The following is a 25,117-nucleotide window of genomic DNA, read 5'->3' on the forward strand; positions in this document are numbered from 1 at the left end:
TCTGTGGACACTCAAAAACATTGTGCAGCCCTGTTTATTGACCTCTCCAAAGCTTTTGATACAGTGGATCATACTTTGTTGTTACAACGCCTCAAAAGTATTGGTTTATCTGATCATGCTATTGGTTGGTTCAAAAACTATCTTACAAATCAAAATCAGTGTGTGCAAGTGGATGGCCTTGTTTCTAGTACTTTGAATGTAACTAAAGGTGTTCCACAGGGTTCAGTATTGGGGCCGCTTCTTTTTACTATATATATATATATATATATATATATATATATAAATAATATTGATCAAAATATTAAAAATGCCAATTTTCATTATTATGCGGATGATACAGTTATATACACGGCTGCATCTACACCTAATCTGGCCCTTTCTCAACTGCAGATCGCTTTCAATGTACTTCAACAAAACCTATCCGAGTTAAAATTAGTTTTAAATGCCAATAAAACTAAACTTATGCTATTTTCAATTTCAAAACAAGCCAAGCAAAAACTAGGTCCTGTTACTACTACTCATGGTGCAGAGATTGAATTGGTGTCCCAGTACAAATATCTTGGAATTTTAATTGATGATACACTTTCTTTTAGTACTCACATTCAGCAATTGGTGAAAAAATTAAAAGTGATTTTAGGCTTCTGTTTTAGAATTAAGAACTGCCTTTCTTTTGGTGCTAAAAAGAAGCTGGTTGAGGCAACAGTCTTGTCGACATTGGACTACGGTGATGTAATCTATATGCATGCTTCGTCTCAATGTCTGAATGCATTGGATACTGTTCACCATGGTGCACTAAGATTTATAACTAATTTTAAATCCCTTACTCATCATTGTGTGCTGTATACTAGGGTAGGTTGGTCTGCTTTGTCCATTCGTAGGCTCAAGCATTTTCATATTGTTGTTTACAAATCTATACTGGGTTTACTCCCATCATATCTCCAGAATTATATTTGTAAAAAGCCTGTTCTTAACTATGGTCTTCGCTCACAGGATATTTATTTACTCTCTGTCCCTAAAGTGCGGACTGAGATGGGAAAAAAAGTACGCAGCACCTTTTGCTTGGAATAATCTGCAAACACAGTTGCAGTTCAAAGACTTGATTTTCACTACACGCTTTTAAAAGGACTATAAAAGATTTAGAAGTTGAAACACAGATGTGTAGATGTTTTGAAAAGTTGTTAGTGTGATTCATGTTAACTGTACATGGTTTTTTGTTTGTTGTCTGTTGGACTCATGTGACTTGTGTACTGCCTAATCTTGGTCAGGACGCTCTTGTAAAAGATTTTTAATCTCAATGTGTCTTTCCTGGTAAAATAAAGGTTATAATAATAATAATAATAAATGTCACTTTAAGCTGTGTAGAAGTGTCTTGAAGAATATCTAGTCTAATATTATTTACTGTCATCATGGCAAAGATAAAATAAATCAGTTATTAGAGATGAGTTATTAAAACTAATATGATTAGAAACGTGTTGAGAAAATCTGTTCTCTGTTTAACAGAAATGGGGTAAAAAATAAACAGGAGGGACAATAATTCTGACTCCAACTGTATTTATCTTTTGTGTAGTTTCAACGTACTCAACGTGGCATGGAATAACACAATCTTACGTGCTGGAAAGAGTTTATCTGCCTGTCTAACTTTGGGATGAGAGACACCAGAGTGAGGACAGAACACTGAGCACTGTGTAGTCATTGTAACAGACTTTTTGTTGTTGTTGGTTGTTGCATTTCTTTTAAAAATAGCACCATTTAGGCCCTGCATTACAAAACCAAGCATCTTAATATTTCCAAAGCATGGCACTAAAATCCTAAATACACATGGGCTCTTCCCACCCCTTCCCCTCCTGCTTAGGATGCTGATTTATAATGCTTTATAAAATAGTTCCTTTCCTCATGAGATCAGGCAATATAGACCATTTTGAAGGATGTAAACAATAAAACAGCATATTTTTTGTATTACATTTTTAATTTCCACAGCTTTCAGGAACGCAGAAAGGTTCACATACTGATAATCAAGGCTATGACGGCTGTATTAACGTAAGCTGTGATTACCTCTTGTTACAGTTATGCAATTGTTCGTGCAACAAGCAGAAAATGTTCATGGGCCATCTCTTTTACTCTTGTTTATGTAAAGCACTTGAATGTATGAAATGTACATAAATAAACTTGTCTTGCCATGCCAATGACATTACAACATTGATACGGTCTATAATTATATAACTAAAATAAATAAAACTGTTTTAGAACTGCTATTAGAAGTGTTAAAGTAAAACACAAAAACATTTTTAAAAAAATTCCAAATTTATATTTGAACATTTAAATTTAACAAAAATATTTTTGTAAATTTTTTTTTACATTTTTTAATAATAATAATGATTATAATAATGATGATGATAAAAATAGAATTTTCGACCATTTAAAATTTACAAAAAATATTTTTGTTATTAAAAAAATCCACATTTTAATCATATTAAAAATAATAATTTAATTTTGAATATTAAAATTAACGAAACAATATTTTCATTATTCAACAAAAATCGTATTTTAATATTAATAAATAATAATAATAATAATAAAAATGTATTAAACTTTGAAGATTTAAATTTACAAAAAATATTTATAAAAAAAATCGACACTTAATTTTAATAATAATTATAATATTTTTATTTAATTTTGAACATTTAAATTTAACAAAAAATATTTTCTTTATTTAACAAAAACCTACATTTAATTTAATAATAATAATAATTTGTTTTATTTAATTTTGAACATTGAAATTATAAAAAATATATATATTTTTTATAATTTCAATGTTCAAAATTAAATAAAACAAATTATTATTATTATTAAATTAAATGTAGGTTTTTGTTAAATAAAGAAAATATTTTTTGTTAAATTTAAATGTTCAAAATTTAATAATTATCATTATTATTATGAAAATTAAATGTGGAATTTTTTTAATAACATATATATATATGTTATTAAAAAATTCCACATTTAATTTTCATAATAATAATAATAATTATTAAATTTTGAACATTTAAATTTAATGAAAAAATATTTTCGTTATTCAACAAAAATCTACATTTGAATAATAATATTAATAATAACAATAATCTAATACAATTTTGACCATTTAAATTTAACAAAAAATATTTTTGTTAAATAAAAACAAAATCAAATGTTAATAATAATAATTAATTTTTTGACCATTTAAAATTACTAAAAATATTTCTTCATTCAACAAAAATCCACATTTAATTTTCATAATATAACAACAACAACAATAACAACAATAATAATTGATTTTCGACCATTTAAATTTAACAAAAAATATATTTTCATTATTCAACAAAAATCCATATTTAAAATTAATAATAATTTTAATTTAGAACATTTAAATAACAAAAAAATCGTTAAACAAAAATAAGATCCACATGTAATTTTAATAATAATAATAATAACAACAATTTAATTTGACCATTTAAATTTAAGGATTTTTTTTATTATTCATCAAAAATACACATTTAATTTTAATAATAATAATAATAACAATTTTATTTTATTTAATTTTGACCATTTAAATTTAACAAAAATATTTTCGTTATTTACTAAAAATCTATTTATTTTAATAATAATAATCATCATAATAATAACAGATACATTATATTAAATTTTGACCATTTAAATTTAACAAAAAAGTTTCAATATTCAATAAAAACCAAAAACATTTTAAATTTTCATTTAATTCAATTTTTTTGGTAAAATTGCAACAACTAAATTAATGAAAAATAAAACCTTTTTTTTTCATTTGCATTCAAATACTCAGTGAAATCCATAAAAATCAACTGAAAGACAGAAGCAGCGATTTGAACAAACTCTTAAAATTTTATTGTTTGTTAAAAATTATATTGCAGTACAATATATTCCTTCTGTTAAATGTAGAAAACGTTCAGAATGAGTCAAAAGGCACATTTGTTTACACTATTTACAGGTTCATCTAAACTCATAAATATTGGGATAAAACAAAGAAGCCCAAAGTAAAAAGTGCTGAACAGAATTCTAACTGGAAACATTAATAATAATAATATAACAATAACAATAATAATATCAACATCAACGACGATACATACAATCAGTAGCAGTTTTAATAGATGTTTTGTTTTTATTATTAAAGTGTTCGTTTGTGATTTTTTTTTTTCTTTGTATTCTGCCGAGTTAGGCAGCAGATGAGCATTAAATTCTGGCAAGTTGTCAGGACAAAAGGAGCAGAAACACAGTGGGTAAAACACGCCGGCACTGTTTTAACACACAAACACTTAAATCGTAACTACAGACACACTGCAAAACAATACTAAATAATAAAGATGCTTTCTTAAGGCTGGTTTATACTCCTGCGTCGAGCGATCCACGTGACCTACGGTGTCGAATCTGTGTCGAATTTCTTTGTGGGTGTTTTTCTGAACACTACCTTAGTGTACAATTAGCTCAAACTCGCTCATTCTGAGGCAGGAACTGGCGGACGTGCATCAACTTTAATCATAAGGTAAACACAAAACAACAGTCTCCATCTAGAGCAGGGGTGGCCAAACTCAGTCCTGGAGGGCCGGTGTCCTGCATATTTTAACCCCAGTTAAACACACCTGAAGCAGCTAATCAAGCTCTTTCTAGGTTTACCTGAAACTTCCAGGCAGGAAGTGGGAGCTAAACTATGCAGGACACCGGCCCTCCAGGACTGAGTTTGGACACCCATGATCTACAGCTACTTCACGGGAATCGACACTTGTAAACACTCACTCCATCAGGCTCTCAAAACCACCCACACTTGTCACAGCTACCAAGCCGACCAATAAAAGAGCTTGCACTATGTGTCGTTGTGACGTGTAGTTAGAGAGGTGCGCGTCAGCGTTGGCGTCGGCCACGGAAAGGGCTGTGACCATACAAAGGCTGCACCAGAGCATACGTGTGCGCTTGATGCAGAAGTATAAATCAGCCTTTGTTTAAGAGATGTTGTCTCATTTCTAGTCAAAATATATAAAAAATATATATATTCAATTATGATTTTGTAGACAAGTAAAGCATATTTTGTTTTCAGAAAATTAGGTCAGTTTTACTTTAAAACAATCAAAATAATCTGATCATGAATAATCTAAATCTACAATAATCTACTTTTATTACCACATTGTCAGAATATTTAGCTTGTTTTAAGCTTGTTTTCAAAAATTACAAAAGTAATAAAATAATCAAAATAATGATAAAATAAAATAAAATAATCAAAATAAGATTATTTTATTTATCCCATTATCAGATTATTTTGATTATTTTATTACCACATAGTCAATATTAAGCTTGTTTTAAGCTTATTAAAAAAAAAAAAAACAAGTGAAAACTAAGTGAGTTTTTACTTAAAACTAGGTAATTAATCTGACAATGTGATAATAAAATAATCCAAATAATCTGATAATGGGATAAATAAAATAATCTTATTTCAAACCAAAAAGAAGATGATTTTATTTATCCCATAGTCAAATTATTTTGATTATTTTATTACTTTTGTAATTTTTGAAAACAAACTCAAAACGAGTAAAATGGGGTAATAAAATATATATATATATATTAAATTATGAGGCATGTCCTATAAAAGTAAAACATATCTTTTCAGAAAATTAAGTCAGTTTTACTTTAAGGCAATCAAATTAATCTGATGATGGATAATAAAATAATCTCATCAGAAACAAGATCGCTTTATTTGTATTACCCTATTGTCAGATAGTTTTGCTTGTTTTAAGTTTATTTTCAGAAATTGCAAGTCAAAATGAAGCGAGTTTTTACTTAAAACAATTGAATTAATATAATAATGGGATAAGTAAAATAACAAAGTCCCTTTAAGGCAAGTCTTTTCACTCGGCGGCCATCCTTGAAAGCCTTCTGGGGCATTATGCTCGGACAATCTGTCTGAATAGGGAAACATCAAATTCTCATAAACTGATTGCCAGGCTGACGATTACATTACATATTTGGAATCACCAGTAAAATTAAACAACAATCGTCTCATGAGTTTTATCTGAATTTAAATTGGCATATTTTCATGTTGCTAATAAGCTATTGCGCACTCGAAATCAACTAAATAATGATCGTCTGATCAAACTAATTGGTCTTGAGGGTGAATCTCCTCCAGAAATGACAGCGACTCTTTGTTTATAAGTTTGTGGGCGTTTGAGTAGTTGCTGTCATGTGATGTGCTTTTGATGGGACGAAGTATATCTCACGTTAACTTCCTGCAGATTACAAAACCAGAAAACTTCTGTTTTCAAGTGTAGCAGGTTCATTTAAACGCACAGATTTCAAGCTTTATGCGGAGATATTTCTCATGTCTGTAAAGCAAGTACTGGCTGAGATTACAGTGTGATTGTTGACCACATAAACTGTCGTGAAAGCACACGTCTGGTCCGAGCTTTTCCTCCAGAGAAACGTCAGTCTACATCAATCAATGATTGGCTCCTGTACTAGAAGGCGGGGCTTCATTCGCCATATTGAACACTACACTAATGCTGTTCACACCAGACGCGGAACGCGCTGATAAATCACGCTATTTGCGCATAAATAGCCGCGTGAACATTTGAGTTTACTCGCTTCATTCGCACGTCAAATCTGCTTCGTCAACTTTACTTCAGAACAGATTCGCGTGATGGGCAGGGCTTCTGTCTGCCTGACTTGAGCTTCATTGCTAAATGGCTAACATGGATTTTATGAAGAAAATAACAGTGTTCATGTGCTTTATAAAGACTGAAAACAGCGTTGATACGTTTAGGGTCGTGTCTGAGTCCACTAGATTCTTTCAGAGGTGCATCCAGCTCTGTGAGCTCATAAACTCCTCCAGAAACTGAACCTGGCTGACGGAGGTTTTCAGCGTTGCTTCTGACTGAGCCCAGCCTAGTTTGATGAACTTTTTGTCGGTGTCGGCTGGTGGATTTTCCCTGGCACACCAACAACAGGCGATATGTCACAATCACGCCCCCAAAAGAGCAAGCTCCTGATTGGTTAACTGAAGTTCAGATTTTCGAACTGGAGGGATTCGCGTGAAACGTGCGTTAACTGCGTAATTCGCGGCGCGCAATTCGTCTAATTCGCGTGTATCGCGCCGCAGAATGTCTATTCGCGCATTTGCATTGACTTGCGCGTTCTGCGTCTGGTGTGAACGCGGCATTATCACTATTCAAAACTACACGAGTGAAAATTATTGTGTATTCTAGAAAATATAATTTAAACCAAAAACAAGATTTTCTTAACACATTGTCAGATTATTTATCTTGTTTTAAGGAAAAACCCACTTAATTTTGACTTAAACCTTCTGAAAACAAAACATTTTAATACTTGTCTTCTAAATTTAGGATTTTTTAGATAATTTTGACTAGAATCAGACAATCATTTAGTTTGCAATGTTTTTGTTTTGTTTATTCACATGATATTACCAATTCATTTTTGAAACTACACTGAAAAATAATGAATCAATAGATATATAATTTTTTTTTTTTAAGGTAAGAGGTTGCAAACTATTTATATGGGCTGAATTTAAATTAAATTGAGTAACGTTCAACTTAATTTGTTAGTTTAAATTCAGCCCACATAAATTGCTCAAAACAATTTGCGATGAGCCAATTTTATTCAGTGTAGCTTCATCATTTCTAAAAAACAAAAGCAAAAAAATCCTTTCAAAAGCAGAGAACTTGTACTTGTAGTAATACTCGAGCAATATTCCTAAATTCGCATTTTCTCTCGTATTCTTCAAGTGTATATAACATGGTAGCCAGGTGTGTAGAATACAGTAGTCAGCATCACACATCTTTATCTGCGATTCTTTCCCTCCACTTTATTTTCCTGAGATTAAGCACAACCGTACGGAGCCTGCAAAAACTGCACAGAAAACTTTGGTGCGGTGGGAATCTTGACCCAAACAAAATGAGGACTTTATTTCGAGTGAGAATAAACACACACACACACAGGGGCAGTGCAGTTTTAGATTTGGTGGCAGGTTTTGCAGGCTTTGATTCTGTATTTATCGGGAGAAAACGAAACGATAAAACCCCTGACAAGGCATTAAAAACATAACAAAAAAAAAGTGTTTTCTACATGATTATAACAAAGTCTACCTCTACTAATAATGTCCCTTGGATATAAATAGCAACAATAATAATAGTATTCATAACAATAATAATAATACGAACAGCAATCAAAGACGCCAATACATTTGCTTTCATTCCAACTACACAAGAATACAAGAAAAAAATAACTAAAACGTTGACCTCATACAAACAAACTAATCAGTTTCTTTCCGATAACAAATATAGTATTCTTTCAACTGAATTCAAAAATATCACTTCTGAACATCTTCGAGTTGTTCGTGGGGCAGTATTGGAGTTTTATTATCATTCGTTTGGTTTTTATTGCTAAGTCTTGCTCTCTAGAAAGACGTTTCGAAGTGAGGTTCAGTGGTTCAGCGCTCTTAATGGGAATTTTTGGGTATCTTGTATGACTTAATATAACATAAATGATGACTCTTTGTGAAAAAAGATATTTTCGTTATTTTATTTTCCACCATTTAAATTCAACTAAAAAATATTTTCATTATTCAACGAAAATCCACTTTTATATTCGACCATTTAAATTTGACAAAAAAATATTTTCGTTAATCAGCAAAAAATCCACTTTCATATTCGACCACTAAAATTTGACAAAAAAAATATTTGCAATATTCAACAAAAATCCACTTTTATTTTCGACCACTAAAATATATTGAAAAAATATTTACGTTATTCATCAAAAATCCACTTTTATTTTCGACCATTTAAATTTAACGAAAAAATTTCATTATAAACAAAAATTAATTTTTTTTTGACCATTTAAATTTAACAACATTTTTTCGTTATTCAACAAAAATCCACTTTTATTTTCGACCACTTAATTTAAAGAAAATATATTTTCGTTATTCAACAAAAATCCACTTTTTTTTGAACATTTAAATTTAACAAAAATTATATTTGTAATTCAACAAAAACCACACTTAATTTTAAACATTTAAATTTAACAAAAAAAGCTTTCATCATTAAAAAAACACATTTATTTTCAACCATTTAAAATGAATGAAAAAAACGTTATTCAAAAAAAATCACATTTATTTGACCATTTATTTTAAGTAACAAAATATTTTCATTATTTAACAAAAATCCACATTTACTTTGATCATTTAAATTTAACAAAAAAATGCTTCGTTATTCAACAAAAATCAAAAAAATTTTTACGATCATTTAAATATAATGAAAGAGAATTTTCGCTATTCAACAAAAGTCCTTATTTTCGACAATTCAAATTTAACGAAAAAATACTTTGTTATTTAACAAAAATCTACAATTTTTTTCTACCATTTATATTTGACAACAAAATACTTTCGTTATTCAACAAATATCTACATTTTATTTATATTACAAATGTGGATTTCTTCGAACAATACACGTCTTTTTTATTTTCTACCTTTCACAAAGAGGCATCGTTCACAAAGCAGTAAATACAATACAATAGAAACACTAGAAGGGGGAAGACTCAAATTGCGTAATCGAAAACAATAGGTCCAAAATAAATGTGGATTTCTGTGAACACTGCACGTCTTTTTTTATTTTCGACATATTTCACAGAGGCATCATTCACAAAGCAGTAAAGATATAGATAATGTCTCTTTTTATTGTCGTTCGTTGGAAAAATAGCACCACAATGAGGCGAAATTTCATTATTTTGTAACCCCAGTTGTGCTGCATTTACAATACAATAGAAACACCAGTAGGGGGAGCACTCACATTGTGTAATCGAAAACAATAGTGGCGCAAATAGTCCAAAATAAATGACGAATTGTTTTTAATAACGCAAAAATATGTCTTTTTTTCTACATTTTTTATAGAGGCATCGTTTACATCATATTAAGCCTTAACACTAACCAGTGTTCCCTTTAAAATCTATTAATAAATATTTTGGTTTCCAATTCCCAAAGCTCACGACGTTCCACCCGCGATCTAATATATTTTTTTATAAAATAGTCATTTGTTTTGGACAGTGATGAGTCTATACCTGAGAAATGACACAAACGCCGTTAAGCAGGGGTGAGTATTTGCGCTTGATTCACTATAAATCTTGAACAAATCTGTCCCTGTGTTCAGATCACTAAAATGTAGAAAGAAACAATTCACAGGGTTAAACAGCAGTTTCGTTATCATGCAATCAGGTCTGTAGGCCCCCTAGAAAAAAAAAGCACAGATCTCTGGGATACAAAGAACGCTGGAGGAAATAAATAATATAGCACTACTCTGTCTAGAAATATATATATATATGTATATGTATATATATATATTTATATATATGCACACAAGACTGCATCTGAAGGAGATAAAGGCACTGATTTAACAGAAGGCATTCATTCGAAAAGATAAACTCCCTAGGACAGGAAACAGTATACACCAATAACGTAATAAATAAACATCTCTTTTACCTCAAGGTCTGATGAAATGGTGGGTGGAAAAGCCCTATTGCTTCAAATAAGGCAAATAAAAACCAAACTGATTTCAAGTGCCCGTGTGTTTCCAAACGTCTTCATTGTATGCCAACGAACCGAACGCAACTCTTAAAATAGCTTATGGACTGAGAATGACTTGGGGGACAAATTAAAAGGGTTAGTTCACACCAAATTCTTTTATTCTGTTATTAATTACTCATACTCATGTCATTCCAAACCTGTAAGACCATCTTCATAACATAAAATTAAGATATTTTAGAAGAAACGCAGGAGCTCTCTGACCTCCAAAGATATTCGAAGGACAGAAAAGGAGCAAAAAACAGTCAGAAAATGCCTCCTATGCACTTAAATAGTGCATTATTTGAGGGAGCAGGCATATTTAGTGGTGTCTGAAACAATGGTGGATGTTCTGAAGTGCACTCAATCAATCCCATAATGCACTGCGATAATGAGTGCACAACTGATGGCTAGAGAATGCATTGCGAGAGCTCTTGCACAATGCATTTCCACGTTTGACCACAAGATGGCGTGCAAAGTGGAATCCTACTGGTGTGAGTTTCTAAATAAAGTTATTGAATTGTTGAATTTATATTTGTACACATGACAAATTAAAACGCTTTGTTTCATTACTAATGAGGGTTAAATAACTATCTCAGGGTCAACATTTTTAATTATTTTATTTTTACCAACAAACAAAGCACAAACAAAACGGCTCTTCAGTGCTTCAATCCACTCATTTGTTTTCATTCACTTCTTATATTAGACTATATTACTGAACTAAAGTCTATTATTGTAGCTAAAGGAATATCACGACATGTAGCAACACAACACGTAATGCTCTTGTAAATACTAGTTCAGAAGCTGTTGAATAAAGTCGTTATTTTTGTCTTTTTGTGTGCACAGAATTATTCTTGCGGCTTCATAAATGAGAGTTGACCACTAATGAAACATTGGACTGTTTTGACAATGTTTTTGGCTCCTTTCTAGACTTTGAATGTTTCAGAACCCTTGCTGTCTATGCAAGAGCGTAGATTCGCTCTTGACATTGGTGAGGACATACTTCTATAGAGCGCACGCAAGTTTTGTTTAATTTATTGTGCTTTTAAAAACATGAATAAAGGACTTAATAATATAAAATAAACACTTAATAATACAGATAACAATGCTGCAGAAGTCAATTTGCATGATTTTACTGCAACCGGGCTTTGAGGGGGTATGAATTTAGAGAAATTTAGGAATTTACTGAATTAATTGCACTGCCTTGGTTAATAGTATTACAGTGAGCTCGTAGCGAGCTTGACTTTGTGCACGTGTAGGTTACTAAGGGTTGATGGAGCATTATTTTATTTTGAAGTTGATTAAATTATTGGAAGGGACATTTCAGTAATTGGTGGATATTGGTGGGGACACGTCCCCTCCTTCCATGCCAATTCTACACCCTTGTGTCTATGGAGGATCAGTGAGCTTCTGCATTTCTTTTAAAATGTCATAATTTTTGTGCTTGGAATATAGTATGAGGGTGAGTGATAAATACCAAGACATGTAGCAACATGTCGTGAAGATGTTGAATAAAGTTGGTATTTTAGTTTGTGTGAGTTATTCTTGAAGCTTCAAAAGTTACGAAAAGTGCTTTTCATAAATACTAATCCTGAAGATGTCAAATAAAGTTAATTTTGTTTTTTGTGTGCACAAAAAAAAATGTAGCTTCATAACTTACGGTTGACCCAATAATGAAACTAGGACTGTTTTAAAAAAATGCTTTGGTCCCTTTCTAGGCTTTGAAAGTTTCCAAACCCTTGCTGTCAATGGAGGGTTACACTGCAAAAAATGCTTCTCTTACTTAGATTTTTTGTCTAGTTTTGAGTCCAAATATCTCACAGTTCTTAAATCAAGAAGAATTTTCTAGACAAGCAAAACATATTGCCTTGTTTTCAGCAGTAATGTGCCAAAATTAAGTGAATTTTTCTTAAAACAAGCTAAATAATCTGCCAATGGGGTAAGCAAAACAATCTTGTTTTTCCTTTTGACATAAGATTATTTTGCTTACCCCATTGGCAGATTATTTTGTTTGTTTTAGGTAAAAACTTACTTAAATTTGGCACATTACTGCTGAAAACAAGACAATATGTTTTGCTTGTCTAGATAATTCTTCTTGATTTAAGAACTGTGAGATATTTGGGCTAGAAACAAGACAAAAAATCTAAGTAAGAGAAGCATTTTTTGCAGTGTAGAGAGCTCCAGCATTTCTTCTAAAATATCATAATTTTTGTGTGTGACACTGAATGATAGTGCTCTCATAAATACTAGTCCTAAAGATGTTAAGAAAAGTTGTTATTTTTTTTGTGTGTGCACAGATTTATTCTTGTGGCTTCGTAAATTACGGTTGACCCACTAATAAAACAGACCGTTTTGACAATGTTTTTGGTCCCTTTCTAGACTTTGAAAGTTTCAGGACCCTTGCTGTCAATCAGAGAGCTCCAGCACTTCTTCTAAAATATCATAATTTTCTGTGCGACTATGAACAATAGTGCTCTTATAAATACTAGTCCTAAAGATGTTAAACAAAGTCGTTAATTTTGCTTGTTTAGCCTGATTCTTGAAGCTTCATAACCTTACAGTTGACCCAATGACTAGACTCACGGTTCATACACATTTTTACTACAAAAATTCCGGGACTTTTCCAAGGACTTTCAAGTCAATTTTCATGACCTGATGTATACGTGGTAAATCATAGGAAAAACAATAAACGTTAAAATTCACTACAGCATTTCATTAAGCACGCAACAATCTCTTTAGTATCAATTTATTTTTATATCTATGTAAAATAGATTATGCTTACACAGCACGAATGATGTGAGAGCATGTTTTTGGCCAAGAAAAGAAGTGAAAACCTCCATTCCAGTATACTGATATTTGTTAAACTAATTTTAGATGATGTCAATAGTTTGGTAAACTAGTAATAGTAGGTAAAACTACTTCTTTTGCTGCGATGACACTGCACTTTTTGCTCCATAGACTTCCATTCATAGGCATGCGAATGTGGCAGACCAGAAACGCAAGCACTTGTTTCACATTTCACTGCATTCAAAGCTTCAAGCTTGGAGAATTATTACCTACGTAATCGCATGAGGTGATTGTGTTAGACCAATAGAAGATCATTTAAAATAAGAGATTTCAAATATGGAGCAATCGCTCACTTTTATTTACGTCTAATCATATTGTTTAATACCAGCTCTTTTCACAGCGACAGAATTTCGCAAGCACAAGCTCTAGTGTGAACGCAGCTTAAGTCGCTTTGGACAAAAAAACGTCTGCTGAATGATTAAATGCAAAATTTCCATGACTTTTCCAAAACTTTTTGGGTTTTTCTGTTTTTCCAAAACTTTTCCACGCCTGGAAAATGCCATGTCAAAATTCCCTGACTTTTCCAGGTTTTCCATGACCGTATGAACACTGTAGACCAGGGGTGTCAAACTCAGTTCCTAGAGGGCCACAGCCCTGCACAGTTTAGTTCTAACCCTGCTTCAACACACTTACCTGTAGGTTTCAAACAAGCTTTGAAGGACTCAATGAGTTTGATCAGGTGTGTTTTATTAGGGTTAAAGCTAAACTGTGCATGGCTGTGGCCCTCCAGAAATTGAGTTTGACACCCCTGCTGTAGACTTTGAAAGTTTCAGGACCCTTGTTGTCAATGGAACCTTTTCACAAGAACGTTATGATGGGTTTAACAATCATCATAATCTTAAATCCTTGAAAGGTTTTCATGTTTTGATATTTAAAAAAATAACTTATGCACATTTATATTTATGTACATATGTATTATATTATCTTTGCATCAAATTGCAAAAAAACTACCGCTTGTGTATGACAGTAAATCTGACATTATTCTCTCTTTTGGCTGCCGTTATCAGTCTCACACTATTGTTTTGCTTTTTCTGAAGTCTTGACAACACCATCGTGGAGTTTTTCTTTTATTATTTCAGCGAATAAGATTGTAAATCAATGATTTGTTGTACTCTCCAATTCACTGCGCTCTACGTTTACCAACTATGATTACTTCTGCTGCTGAGAAACCCGGAAATATAAAAAGACTTCATGGAGGGTCAGAGAGCTCCAGCATTTCTTCTAAAATATCTTAATTTGTGCGTTACAACAATAAACGAAGATGTTTTGCATTTGGAATAGCATGAGGGTGAGTAATTAATAGCAGAATGAACACTTTTGAGTGAACTAACCCTTAAATTTCTGACTGTGCGTGTTTCGAGCTACCTCTAGGTGGCGTCCCAGTCCACTGATTTGAACTGGATGACGGACTGGCGGTGATCTGATGGTGCTCCGTGGATCATGTGATCCAGCGTCTCCAGGCTGTCCATACTGCTGTGGCCGTTCGGTAACAGATGCGTTTGCTCGGAAGAGGAGGACGAGGAAGGTGTGAAGTGCGAGGAGGAGGAGCTAGAGTCTGAGAGGGAGGAGTTTGGAGGTGCCGGTGCAAAGAGGGAGGAGGAATAGGGAGGAGGGGGCGGGGTCGAGGATGGCAAGGCCTGTGAGGTGAACGGGTACTTTTGAGAATCGGGCGAAGGGTAACCGAAGTCCAAGTCATCGAAATCAAACTCGTCCTTTGGTCTGGATGGTCTTTCAGGTTGAGTCTGCATTGGCTGCGACTGCACATGTTCGTTTACGCGTCTCTTCGGTAGTTGCGAATGCACGCTAGAAGTGTGTGGTATGCTGTTTTGATGAAGCATTGCATGTGAGGGCTGTGATGGTGAACTGTTTTTCTGGCTCATTTGCGTGAGAATTCGCATCATGAATTTATCGTTCCCTTGGCGTAGCTGTGACAGAAGCGCGCTGTATTGCGCAGACCTGGTTGCATTCGGCTGCTGTGTTAGCACTCCAAATGACGAATGATTCTGCTTTAATGTGTGAACGTGCTGCTGCGGGATGTTTAAAGACGAATGCGATGACGGCATGCGCATGTTTGAGTTTAACACCACCTGTCGGTGTCTCTGCTGCTCCTGGGAAATCAGGTCCTCAAGATCGAACGTTTCAGGAACGACTCCAGATTGGCGCCCTCTGCTGTTCAGGACATTTATAGACACGCCGTTTATGTTAGGAGTGGGTGCTTTGATGTCCGGTGAGGGGCAAGGACTTACAGTTAGATCCAAAACCTCACTGACGGCTTCGGTTTTGGGTTGTAATGTTTGTGGCAGGAGGGATCGTGGGTAGTTTAAGTGGTTGGGAAGAGAGCGTGGAGGGTTGGCGATGAGTTTGCGAGCGTTGAGCATCTTGGCCAGCATTTCTTGGCGGAGGCGCTGTTCATTTGCGAACTGCTCTCTCTCGCGCCGTGCTTTCTTCACCTCCTCGTCCATTCGAGAGAGCTCAGCGCGCACACGGGATACACAGTTTTCAGGGATTTTTATACCTGAGAGATATAGAATATTGTTAGTTTCATCATGATAGGAGATACAGTACTGTGCTAAAGTCTAACATTTGTTGTTTTAGTGAGGGTATAATGACATTATAAATCACTTATTACTCCCTTTATAAAAGACAAACAGAAAATACAGGTTCCACTTGGATTTTTTGGGATCTACTTGTTTAAAACAGAGTTAGAAAAAGATGGAGGAATAAATAAATGACTGAAAGAATGAAGTTTCTGTCTGGGTTTGATCTGCATTTCTGCCAGAGCCGTTTTCAATATTGCCTGAGTGGATGGGATTGAGAATGCTGAAAACTAGACAGGTTTTACTCTGTCATGTAAGTTCTACTAGAAATCATCTAAGTTGACAGTTTTACTTTATAGCATAATAATGATCCCAAACACACTGCTAGTGTAATGAAATCATATTTGGAGAGAAAAGCAATTGATGAAAGAAAGACAGTCCAGATCTAAATAATATACACAGTATGTATGTATTGGCAAGAGTATAGGCAGTGTAAGATTCACCTGGAGAGAAAAAGAAAGATAAAACATGCTCTATCTAAGGACGAACTCCTAGTAATGCTGAAAGATGCTTGATATTAAAGAGTACATCATTTAAAAAAAAAATCAACAAATTGAAGCTGTTGTTTAGTGCTAAAGAGTCATGTTTAACACACTTTTGATGCCAAAAGTATTTTTGTTCTGAATGTTGTATTCATATTTCCTGTATTTTCTGTTTGAAAGGTATAGTTCACCTGAAAGTAATAACCATGCACTTGCTCCATACCTTTTAGATAGATAGCTTTGTGCAAAAGTCTTAGCCTCATAAAGCTGGTGGTGACCTAAAGCTGGATTTATACTTTTGCCTGGTGCCACATTGCGAACCTCTGCCAACTGCGCACCTCACAAAACGGACGAGACTTTAAAACTTGCCATGTGCGATATTCTTTAAAACAACAGGGGGCGGTCAAAAGAAACTGACCGTAAAGTCAGTCGGATAAACATGAAGTTTCCGAAACTACGTCATATCATTAATATCAGTCAAGATTTTTAAACCAATTATTTTTATTGTTTTTATACATTATTTTAATGATTATAAAGATTTTTATAACCTTTCAAGATTTTTTTTTTTTAATTCAAACTTTGATGCATCACTTGCTTTTGTTCATATCTCTGACGGTTTTTATCTATTAAAGTTTATTAAAATATTAATGACAAGAGAACATGTGCTGCTCTACAAATATATATTTTATCATGGCAAAAATGAAAGCAAAACAAGTACACTTGCTAAAAATACAGATGTTTTTTAGATTTAGCCTGCTTCACAACTCACACTACTGTCTGGCTAATTTGTCCTCTACTGATATGCTAAAAAGGCAATAATGGTCCAACATTCCTAACTATTATCACCAATAAAGCCTAGAAAAACAGACATCAGTATATTGTAAATCGATAGGTTAAAATATTATTTTTCCAGTTATCAAAGAAATAATGTGTTTCTTAATTATAGTTTTGAAGCTATTAAATTGTTTTAAATTCTAAATTGCAATATATACATTAGTGTAAAACCTATAAATGGTGGAAAAACATATTCTGTAATTGTGTACATGAGTCTCCACTTTTGCCATGGCCTCTTTTGGCTTTAACAAACTTATCCTTCAGGTGTTTCCAATCTTTTCAACAAAAACTTTCCTCCTTTCACATGGCTGTTGCACTTTCTAGCCAAGAAATATTGATCATCTGGTTGTCTCTAATCACAGATCATAAAGAATGTCTGTACAGGCGTACCCGTTTCAGAGAAAATCTCTTTAAAGTGTTTCATATTCAACTCAGATCAAGCATGGCACAGCGCAAACTGTTTGCTCGAGTCTCAAAAAAAAAATAAAAAATCACATGCTCCACCAGCCGAAATCATGTTGCGCGCACGCAAAGTGAACCTCTGCAAACACAGCGTTGACGTCACATTCGCCGCACGCACTCAAGTGAACGCGTCAACTATGAACCAGGCTTAAGACTTTTGCACAGTACTGTATATGAATGTGTAAAGGCACATTCATTCCCAGAATGATAATGATATTAGCATCCACACCAATGCACAAGTTGATGGTTTATTATATGCACACACTGCACTTCTTTAAATGCACATGCTCCACAGAATTATAGCTATAATTATAAAGCACATAAAAGTGCATACATTTGATTCCTTAAAGGGATAGTTCATCCCAAAAATTAAAATTAACAGTGACGCTTTAGAATAATAGTTAATGTTAGTTAAGGTATTTGCTAACATTAACTAAGTATGAATAATCTTGTGCAGCATTTATTACTCATAGTTCAACATTAAAGGTGCAGTAGGTGATTGTCTTCAGAAGCATGTTTTGTTGTGCTGGTTGAAAGTCTCTTCACGGTCCAATAGTAATGATTACAGTAAATGATCGAAATGTGTTTATATGTATTTTTATATTCAGGGTAAAGCATAAAACTAAAAAATGTTCATCCAATTAAAGAGTCGGACCGACATCTCCCTTAATTCTGATAAGCAGGTCAGACTGTCTGTCAGCATATGTAGATTAGGACTTCTGCGCGTGTGTTCACGCAGATCTGCCGTTAGCGTGTGCCCCTCTGCATCACAAACGCATGCGTGCGAGCGAGCTGTGGGCCGCTCGCCGATGCCGAGTCGGAGCCGGAGGCGCCGAAGGACAGCCGAGCTCGGGCCGATTACTGTAAAGCCAGACGCGGGTATAATTCGCCCTTAAAGCGGCCGCTTGGTCACGAGACGGACCGGGAGAAATGAAATGCTGAATTGAAACTTTTAAAACCCTGAATCAATATTGGAGTCACTTTAGCACGCTGGAGGGAGGACGACACCATGGCTGAAGTATTACTGTTAGACAGGTAATGTTCTGTTTTGAAACTATTTTATGTTAGATTGTGTTGTGTTATGATTGACTTCTATGCACAGACGTGTTGTTCAGCCACTGAAATCTCCTGCTGAAAGATTGATGTGATTATTCTCAGTTTCATAAGGTCCTTTGACAGCATCTATAATGTAGATTTATATTTAGTTTAACAACAAAACATCAGTAAATAGCGCTATACCGCCTAACCTGCTTTATTGAGCTGAAGTTGTTTTTATATTCCCATTGGGTCATATTTGAACAATGACAGCCTCCCTATACTGTTTACTGCTACTCTGAATATTCGCTCTGAAATAGCATGCAAGTGTGGCAAAGTATTTCATGTAATTCCTGCACGGCGCTGGCACTAACTAACTGGCGAATGACCTGAACTAGTGGGTTGTCTGTCGGCTGTTGTGACGCGCTCGCGATTTCAGGGGGTGTGGCTTTGAAATCGCAGTCCCTCCCCACCGTCCAAAGGTAATATGCTAAGCGGTTAGCATTTTGGCAGATCACCTACTGCACCTTTAACTAATGCGTTAATAAAATCCGTTTTTTAACATTAGTTAACATGAACTAACATTATTTAACCTAAATAAGATTAACTAATGTTAACAATCTTTATTATTAAATACTGTATTAAATGCATCACTAATAGTTTGTTTATGTTATTAAATACATTAGCTAACATTAAATAATGGACCATTGTCTTAAAGTGTTACCAAATTAACTAATCACTTACTCTCCATCACATGGGTTTAAAACTTTATGGGTTTCTTTCTCCTGCTGAACACAAAAGAAGATATTTTGAAGAATGCTGGTTGCTTGGACACAAAAAATGACTATGGAAGTCAATGAATGCTAGTGATCAGCATTTTAAAAAATATATTTTTTGTGTATTTAGCAGACGAAAGAAACTTAATGAAGGATTAGTTCATTTTTTTTTCATTTTAAAGTAAAGAACTTTATTGTCATTGTAGTTGTACAACGAAATTTGTTTGGTAACTCACAGAGACCAGCAGCAACATAAAAAGAGAGAAAAACAAACAATAGACATAATACTAAAATATAAGAGGCAAGATAAAGTATACTAAATGTAATAAGTCACCAAAAACCAACAATAGACATAATACTAGACAATACTAATTTAGTGTTTAAGATTAACTGCAGATTAACTATGTTTACATATAATACCTTTAACTGTTAAAAACTATTAGTTGCTAGTTAAATACTTAAAGTTATTATTAACTACTTAAGTTATGGTAATTAATAACCTTAACTCTTCTAAATTCGATTGTAATGCAATGATGCGCATCATTTGCAAAGCTGCTTTGAAACAATAATTGTTGTGAAATGCGCTATACAAATGAGCTAGATTTTAATTTTAAACTCTAGCCAACAGCATTGGCAGGACACAGTTAATGAAAAGACGCCTCACCAACTTGCTTGCTGTTCTGTTTGGTTTTGAGTCTCACGATCTGCAGGATGCTGGAGTTGGTGATGTCCGAGACGATGTCAGACACTCGTTTCCAGACGCGCAGCAGAGCTCCACACAGCATGTGATACTGGCGGAGACGCATTCCCAGAAAACACTCCTGACCCTCCTCGATCTGCTTACACTTTCCCTTCCTGAGAAAAAAAAAAACACACACACAACACTGCAATCACATGTTGATTATATTAGATTCAACTTTATCATCATTACCAGGGCTCCCACTCTTTCATGGACACCAGATTTAAGCTCTTTCAAGAACATTTGAAAACACTATTCATTTTTATACTCAGCTCTTTTGTTACTCATACTCCAGTATATGCAGTGCCATGAAAGTCCTTACTATACTTAACATTTTACTTGCACCTAATATTTACATTAAAGAGTAACTTTCAGAAATTTGGACTGTTTTAAACAGTCGTGGTCAAAGAACTTTAATAAAATGTGTTGAATTCAGTCCTGGCGATAATCAAATTAATGATTGAAGTAAAAAATAAACATTTAAATAACTTATAAATATAATATAAATAATATATGAATAACAAACGGGAAGCCAGTAATTAACAATAAAGACTGCCTGATGGCCCAGGGTCAGAGTTCGAGACGCTCAGGACAGTAGACAGCAGACCGATTGGACCAGTGCTGTCTTGTCAGTAGTTTAATTAGGCTGTGACTGTTTGTCAATTGCGGGCAAATACAGTCATGGGGTGCTTTCACACCCAGACGTTTGTTTCGGAACCGGTCTCGTTTGTCCAGTTAGGCATATGTGAATCCCGCAATCACACTCAGATCCACGCCAAATCAATCGTCTGAGATCGCCGGAATGAGGTGGTCTCGACTCGATTGAAATGAACAGATCGGTTGTTGTGAGAAAACAAAACAATCCAATGAACCAGGCTATATATGTATTATGGCTGCTCGATTTTAGGAAAAGTCATAATTTTGTGTATATAAATAAGGAAATCAAACATGGAGAGTCTAAAAACCCCTTTTTATTAGGAACTACTTTTTTCCGCCATTCATTCACATCTGCAGCTGACGTCAGAACAGCAGAAGCCGTTACTAGTTCACCAATGTCTCTTTAGAGCTAGTGTTTGAATGATTCTCTATGTCTAAAGTGATGACAAAGCAGCTGATTTTATTCGCTTTAAGATTATAAGGCTGAACGTGACATGAAATGCCATCCATCTACAGAGATATCTTCTCACAGTGTTACAGTCTACAGTATTTCTCTGTTGCAATCGCGATATCAAAATAATTAACCCCGAAAAAGCAACGCAATCAATATCAGACTGCTGTTGTGTTTGTAATAAGGACAAACGCTAAACACATGCGGACTTTGCTTATTTCAATCTGCCAGCACAACACACATTCCTGATATGCGAGAAAATCAGTATAAATACAGCACTACAACATACAAAAGAGAGAGATCATCTAACCTGCCAACATGTCTCTGAAAATCTGAGAGACCGGGAGGAGGGGGTGTTCGGGGGTGAACAACACTGTTGAGAACGGGGAGAGGATGCAGCAGGTTTTGGGCGGACGCTAACATCAGGTACTGTACCAAAGGTTGCAACCCGGGGGTGTTTACAGACTAAACCAAAGAGGGGGGTGGGTGAAATTACGAGAGCTTTTTAAGAAGAAATAAAAAACGGAATGTTTGCGGGAGACTGGTCTGAAATACAGGATACTCCCATGAAAAACAGAAGTGTTGGCTGGTGTGCTTACCAGTTTAATATTGATTTGATCTGCTAGTTAGAAATCAGACTGTTATAAGCTTCAAAGCGTAAGGGCTTATTATGTGGTTCTGTCGCCATCTTGTGGATAGAAAGCATCAACCGTCTACACTATGGCCATCAATGAGCTCTATTAGAAATTGTTAATATTTTAAAATAGGCACTATTCTTGCAAAATAAACAACCACATTCTCAACTAAAAGCCTCATTTATCACTTCATATATCACGGCTATCAGCCAATCAGATTCGAGAACCATACAGAACTGTTGCATATATATATATATATATATATATATATATATATATATATATATATATATATATATATTAGTGCTGTCAAAATTAGTGCGTTAGTGCATGCGATTAATTTGAAATAATTAACGTGTTAAAAAAATTAACGCAATTATCGCAGTTGCAGGTTTTTTTTATTTCCTGTTGTGGTGGATGTGTGTTTAACATGCGAAGAAACATGGATAAGACCAAGGAAGCACTTTTTGAAGGCAAGTTTCAGTATAAAACAATGTCGCATCACCAGGCTCTCTAGAGTTTCGTCCAGAGTTTCATGCAATTTCAGTTGTTTCATTTTCAACTTTCGACTTCTGTTTTAATGGAACCGCAAAGTGAACGGGAAGAAAAACCTCCACATTTCATGACTCGGTGGTCCTATAGGTAATCAAAAATTGCTGCTTACATGGTAGACTCTTAATAAGAGTATTATGTTAATCATATTAAAATCAGAGTGTTGGTGTCCATGAACTGAAGTCGCGAGCTGTCAAAAGACAGAGCACATTCCTTTGCCTTTCAGCATAAGCCCTTTAATGTTTTATTAAATTTGACATGTTTCCCCCTTAAACGCAAGTGTCTGCTTCGCGTTGTTGAGTCAGAATTGTTGTGAAATACAGCCATACTTTAGAAAGCTTAGTTTAAGCAAATTTGATGAACGCGATCATGCGTGTTGAATCTGAAGGGAGAAGCTCCGGCTGCGCTGTCCAGCGCGTCTCTCTCTCTCTGTGTGTGTGTGTGTGTGTGTGTGTGTGTGTGCACGCACTAAATCAGAAAGTTACGAATTGCCGTAATATTGCGTTGCCCTCTTTGCTAACATCATTCAATGTCAAAGATAATGTCAACAGACTGGACTGTTTTAGCAACTGGCTGAATGTAAAGGAGGACAACTCAACTCACAGCAATACAACTTTACAATGAGTACAATTGTTTGTATTCAATACTTTATTATTATTATAATTTTCCAGATCTGTAATGCCTTTATTTTGGCATTTTTTGCAGTCCACTTAGAATCCCAACTTGGAAATCAATGTTTTCTTTATTGTTATTGATTGTTTTGAAATTAAAATGACATTAACATGCCTGTGTTTTAATTTCTGTAATAAATATGGCTGTCAGGGCAGGATCTTGATGGATTATTGTGGGTATGTTGTTTAAATGAAGAAATCTGTGTTACATGTAGAAAAAAATTCTAATAAACAATTTTATTTTGAATTTAAATAGTTTTTGTCTTTTGTTTACATAAATTTTACATTTGAAGAGCAAAAATTACAAGTTTCAGTCTTTTAAATGCGATTAATCGCGATAAATTTTTTTAAAAAGGTGCAATTAATTTGTTAATTTTTTTAATCAATTGACAGCACTAATATATATATATATATATATATATATATATATATATATATATATATATATATATATATATATATATATAAATTCAAATATTATATGAGATTTTAAACTATTCATATTATATTAGAAGAATTACTGTATATTATCACAGTTATACAATAGAAAATAAATAAATATAATAAATAATAGTAAAACACTGTCTAAAAACTATTTCAATATCCATTTAAACACTGAACAAAAAAAGAGGTAATATAGCTGTTCAGTGCTGGCTTAGTTTCATAGTTTTTTTGAATTCATCATACTTTAACACATCCATAAAATAAGGGTCAAACACACAGCATGTAATGTCACTCACCAGTTGGCGTGGCTACAGTTAGTGAAGGAGAAGTCAAACTGGCTTTCCCAGACATCTTTTGCATCCTCAGGCAACACCTTCAATGAAAAACAAATAGATTAGACTTGCTTTTCTCACTCAGTCAAGTCAAGTCAAACTTCATTTATAGAGCACTTTAAAAACATAGAAGTGAGCCAAAATGCTGTACAGAAAAACATACAACAAAATAAAGCAAATCTTTATTACAACAAAATAAAGCAAATCTTTCCAAAAGTGTACGACCTGGTACGGCGAAAAAACAACCCCCTCTAAGCTTACGCTTCGGTTTTGGCAAAATCAGGAGAAACTGATCAGCTGACCTGACAGAGCAAGTGAACTCATATGGGTGTATCAGCTTAGGGATATAAGATGGGGCAAGACCATTCAGAGACGCCACATGTGATTTCCCGGCCGCGAATACAGCATTATATGAACACAAACATGACATTTTTAAGTGAATTATGCCTTATAAATACAGTATGAGACTCTTTTAACATCATTTGGAGGTGTCCATGTCGCTGAGCAATGTATGTGAAACAATGAGAAGACTTCTGCAGCCGCTTTTGCTTCTCTCCTGAACTTGAAAATATGATTGACAGAATCGTAGCAATGCTGGATTAGGATCGTCTAGGGTGTTGAATCGAGATTGCGATCTTTTGTGCAGCTCTAGTAAAAAGGTATCTGGATGCTGTGGTGCACAGAACTTACAATAAGGATGTGAAAATAAACCTATGATAAGTCGTATACGTGTGGTTAAATTTGCCCTGTAAATAGTTTTTAAGTGAATAAACTAGTGATTAGGGTTTGTGGAAGCGTGGAATGTATTATCCCAGACATGTTCCCAATGGATAGTTGTATTGGGTAGAGACAGATCAGACAGCCATAAGCCCCCTTTCACACAGTGATACCGGTAAATATCTGGAAAATTTCCGGAACGACTTTACCGGTATATTCAAAAAAGCGCTGTTCACACAGGCGAGGACGTTACGGAATTTTTCCGGAAAAG

The 25,117-nt window shown here is 34.1% G+C and overlaps 1 protein-coding gene across 6 annotated transcripts in view; it reads right to left on the reverse strand.

Moving 5' to 3' along the window:
* Positions 1–9,330: 9,330 nt before the first annotated feature.
* Positions 9,331–25,117, reverse strand: part of sbno2a (strawberry notch homolog 2a) — an 83,390-nt gene continuing 67,603 nt past the window's right edge. For 3 of the 6 annotated variants that reach the window (NM_001423680.1, NM_001423681.1, NM_001423682.1), the window contains 3 exon segments: positions 9,331–15,977; positions 20,313–20,503; positions 24,094–24,170. In NM_001423680.1, the coding sequence (NP_001410609.1) occupies positions 14,830–15,977; positions 20,313–20,503; positions 24,094–24,170 (1,416 nt within the window). In that variant the 3' untranslated portion in view covers positions 9,331–14,829. 6 annotated transcript variants of the gene reach the window in all.

This window comes from Danio rerio, chromosome 2 (genome assembly GCF_049306965.1).
Source record: "Danio rerio strain Tuebingen ecotype United States chromosome 2, GRCz12tu, whole genome shotgun sequence".
NCBI lineage: Eukaryota > Metazoa > Chordata > Actinopteri > Cypriniformes > Danionidae > Danio > Danio rerio.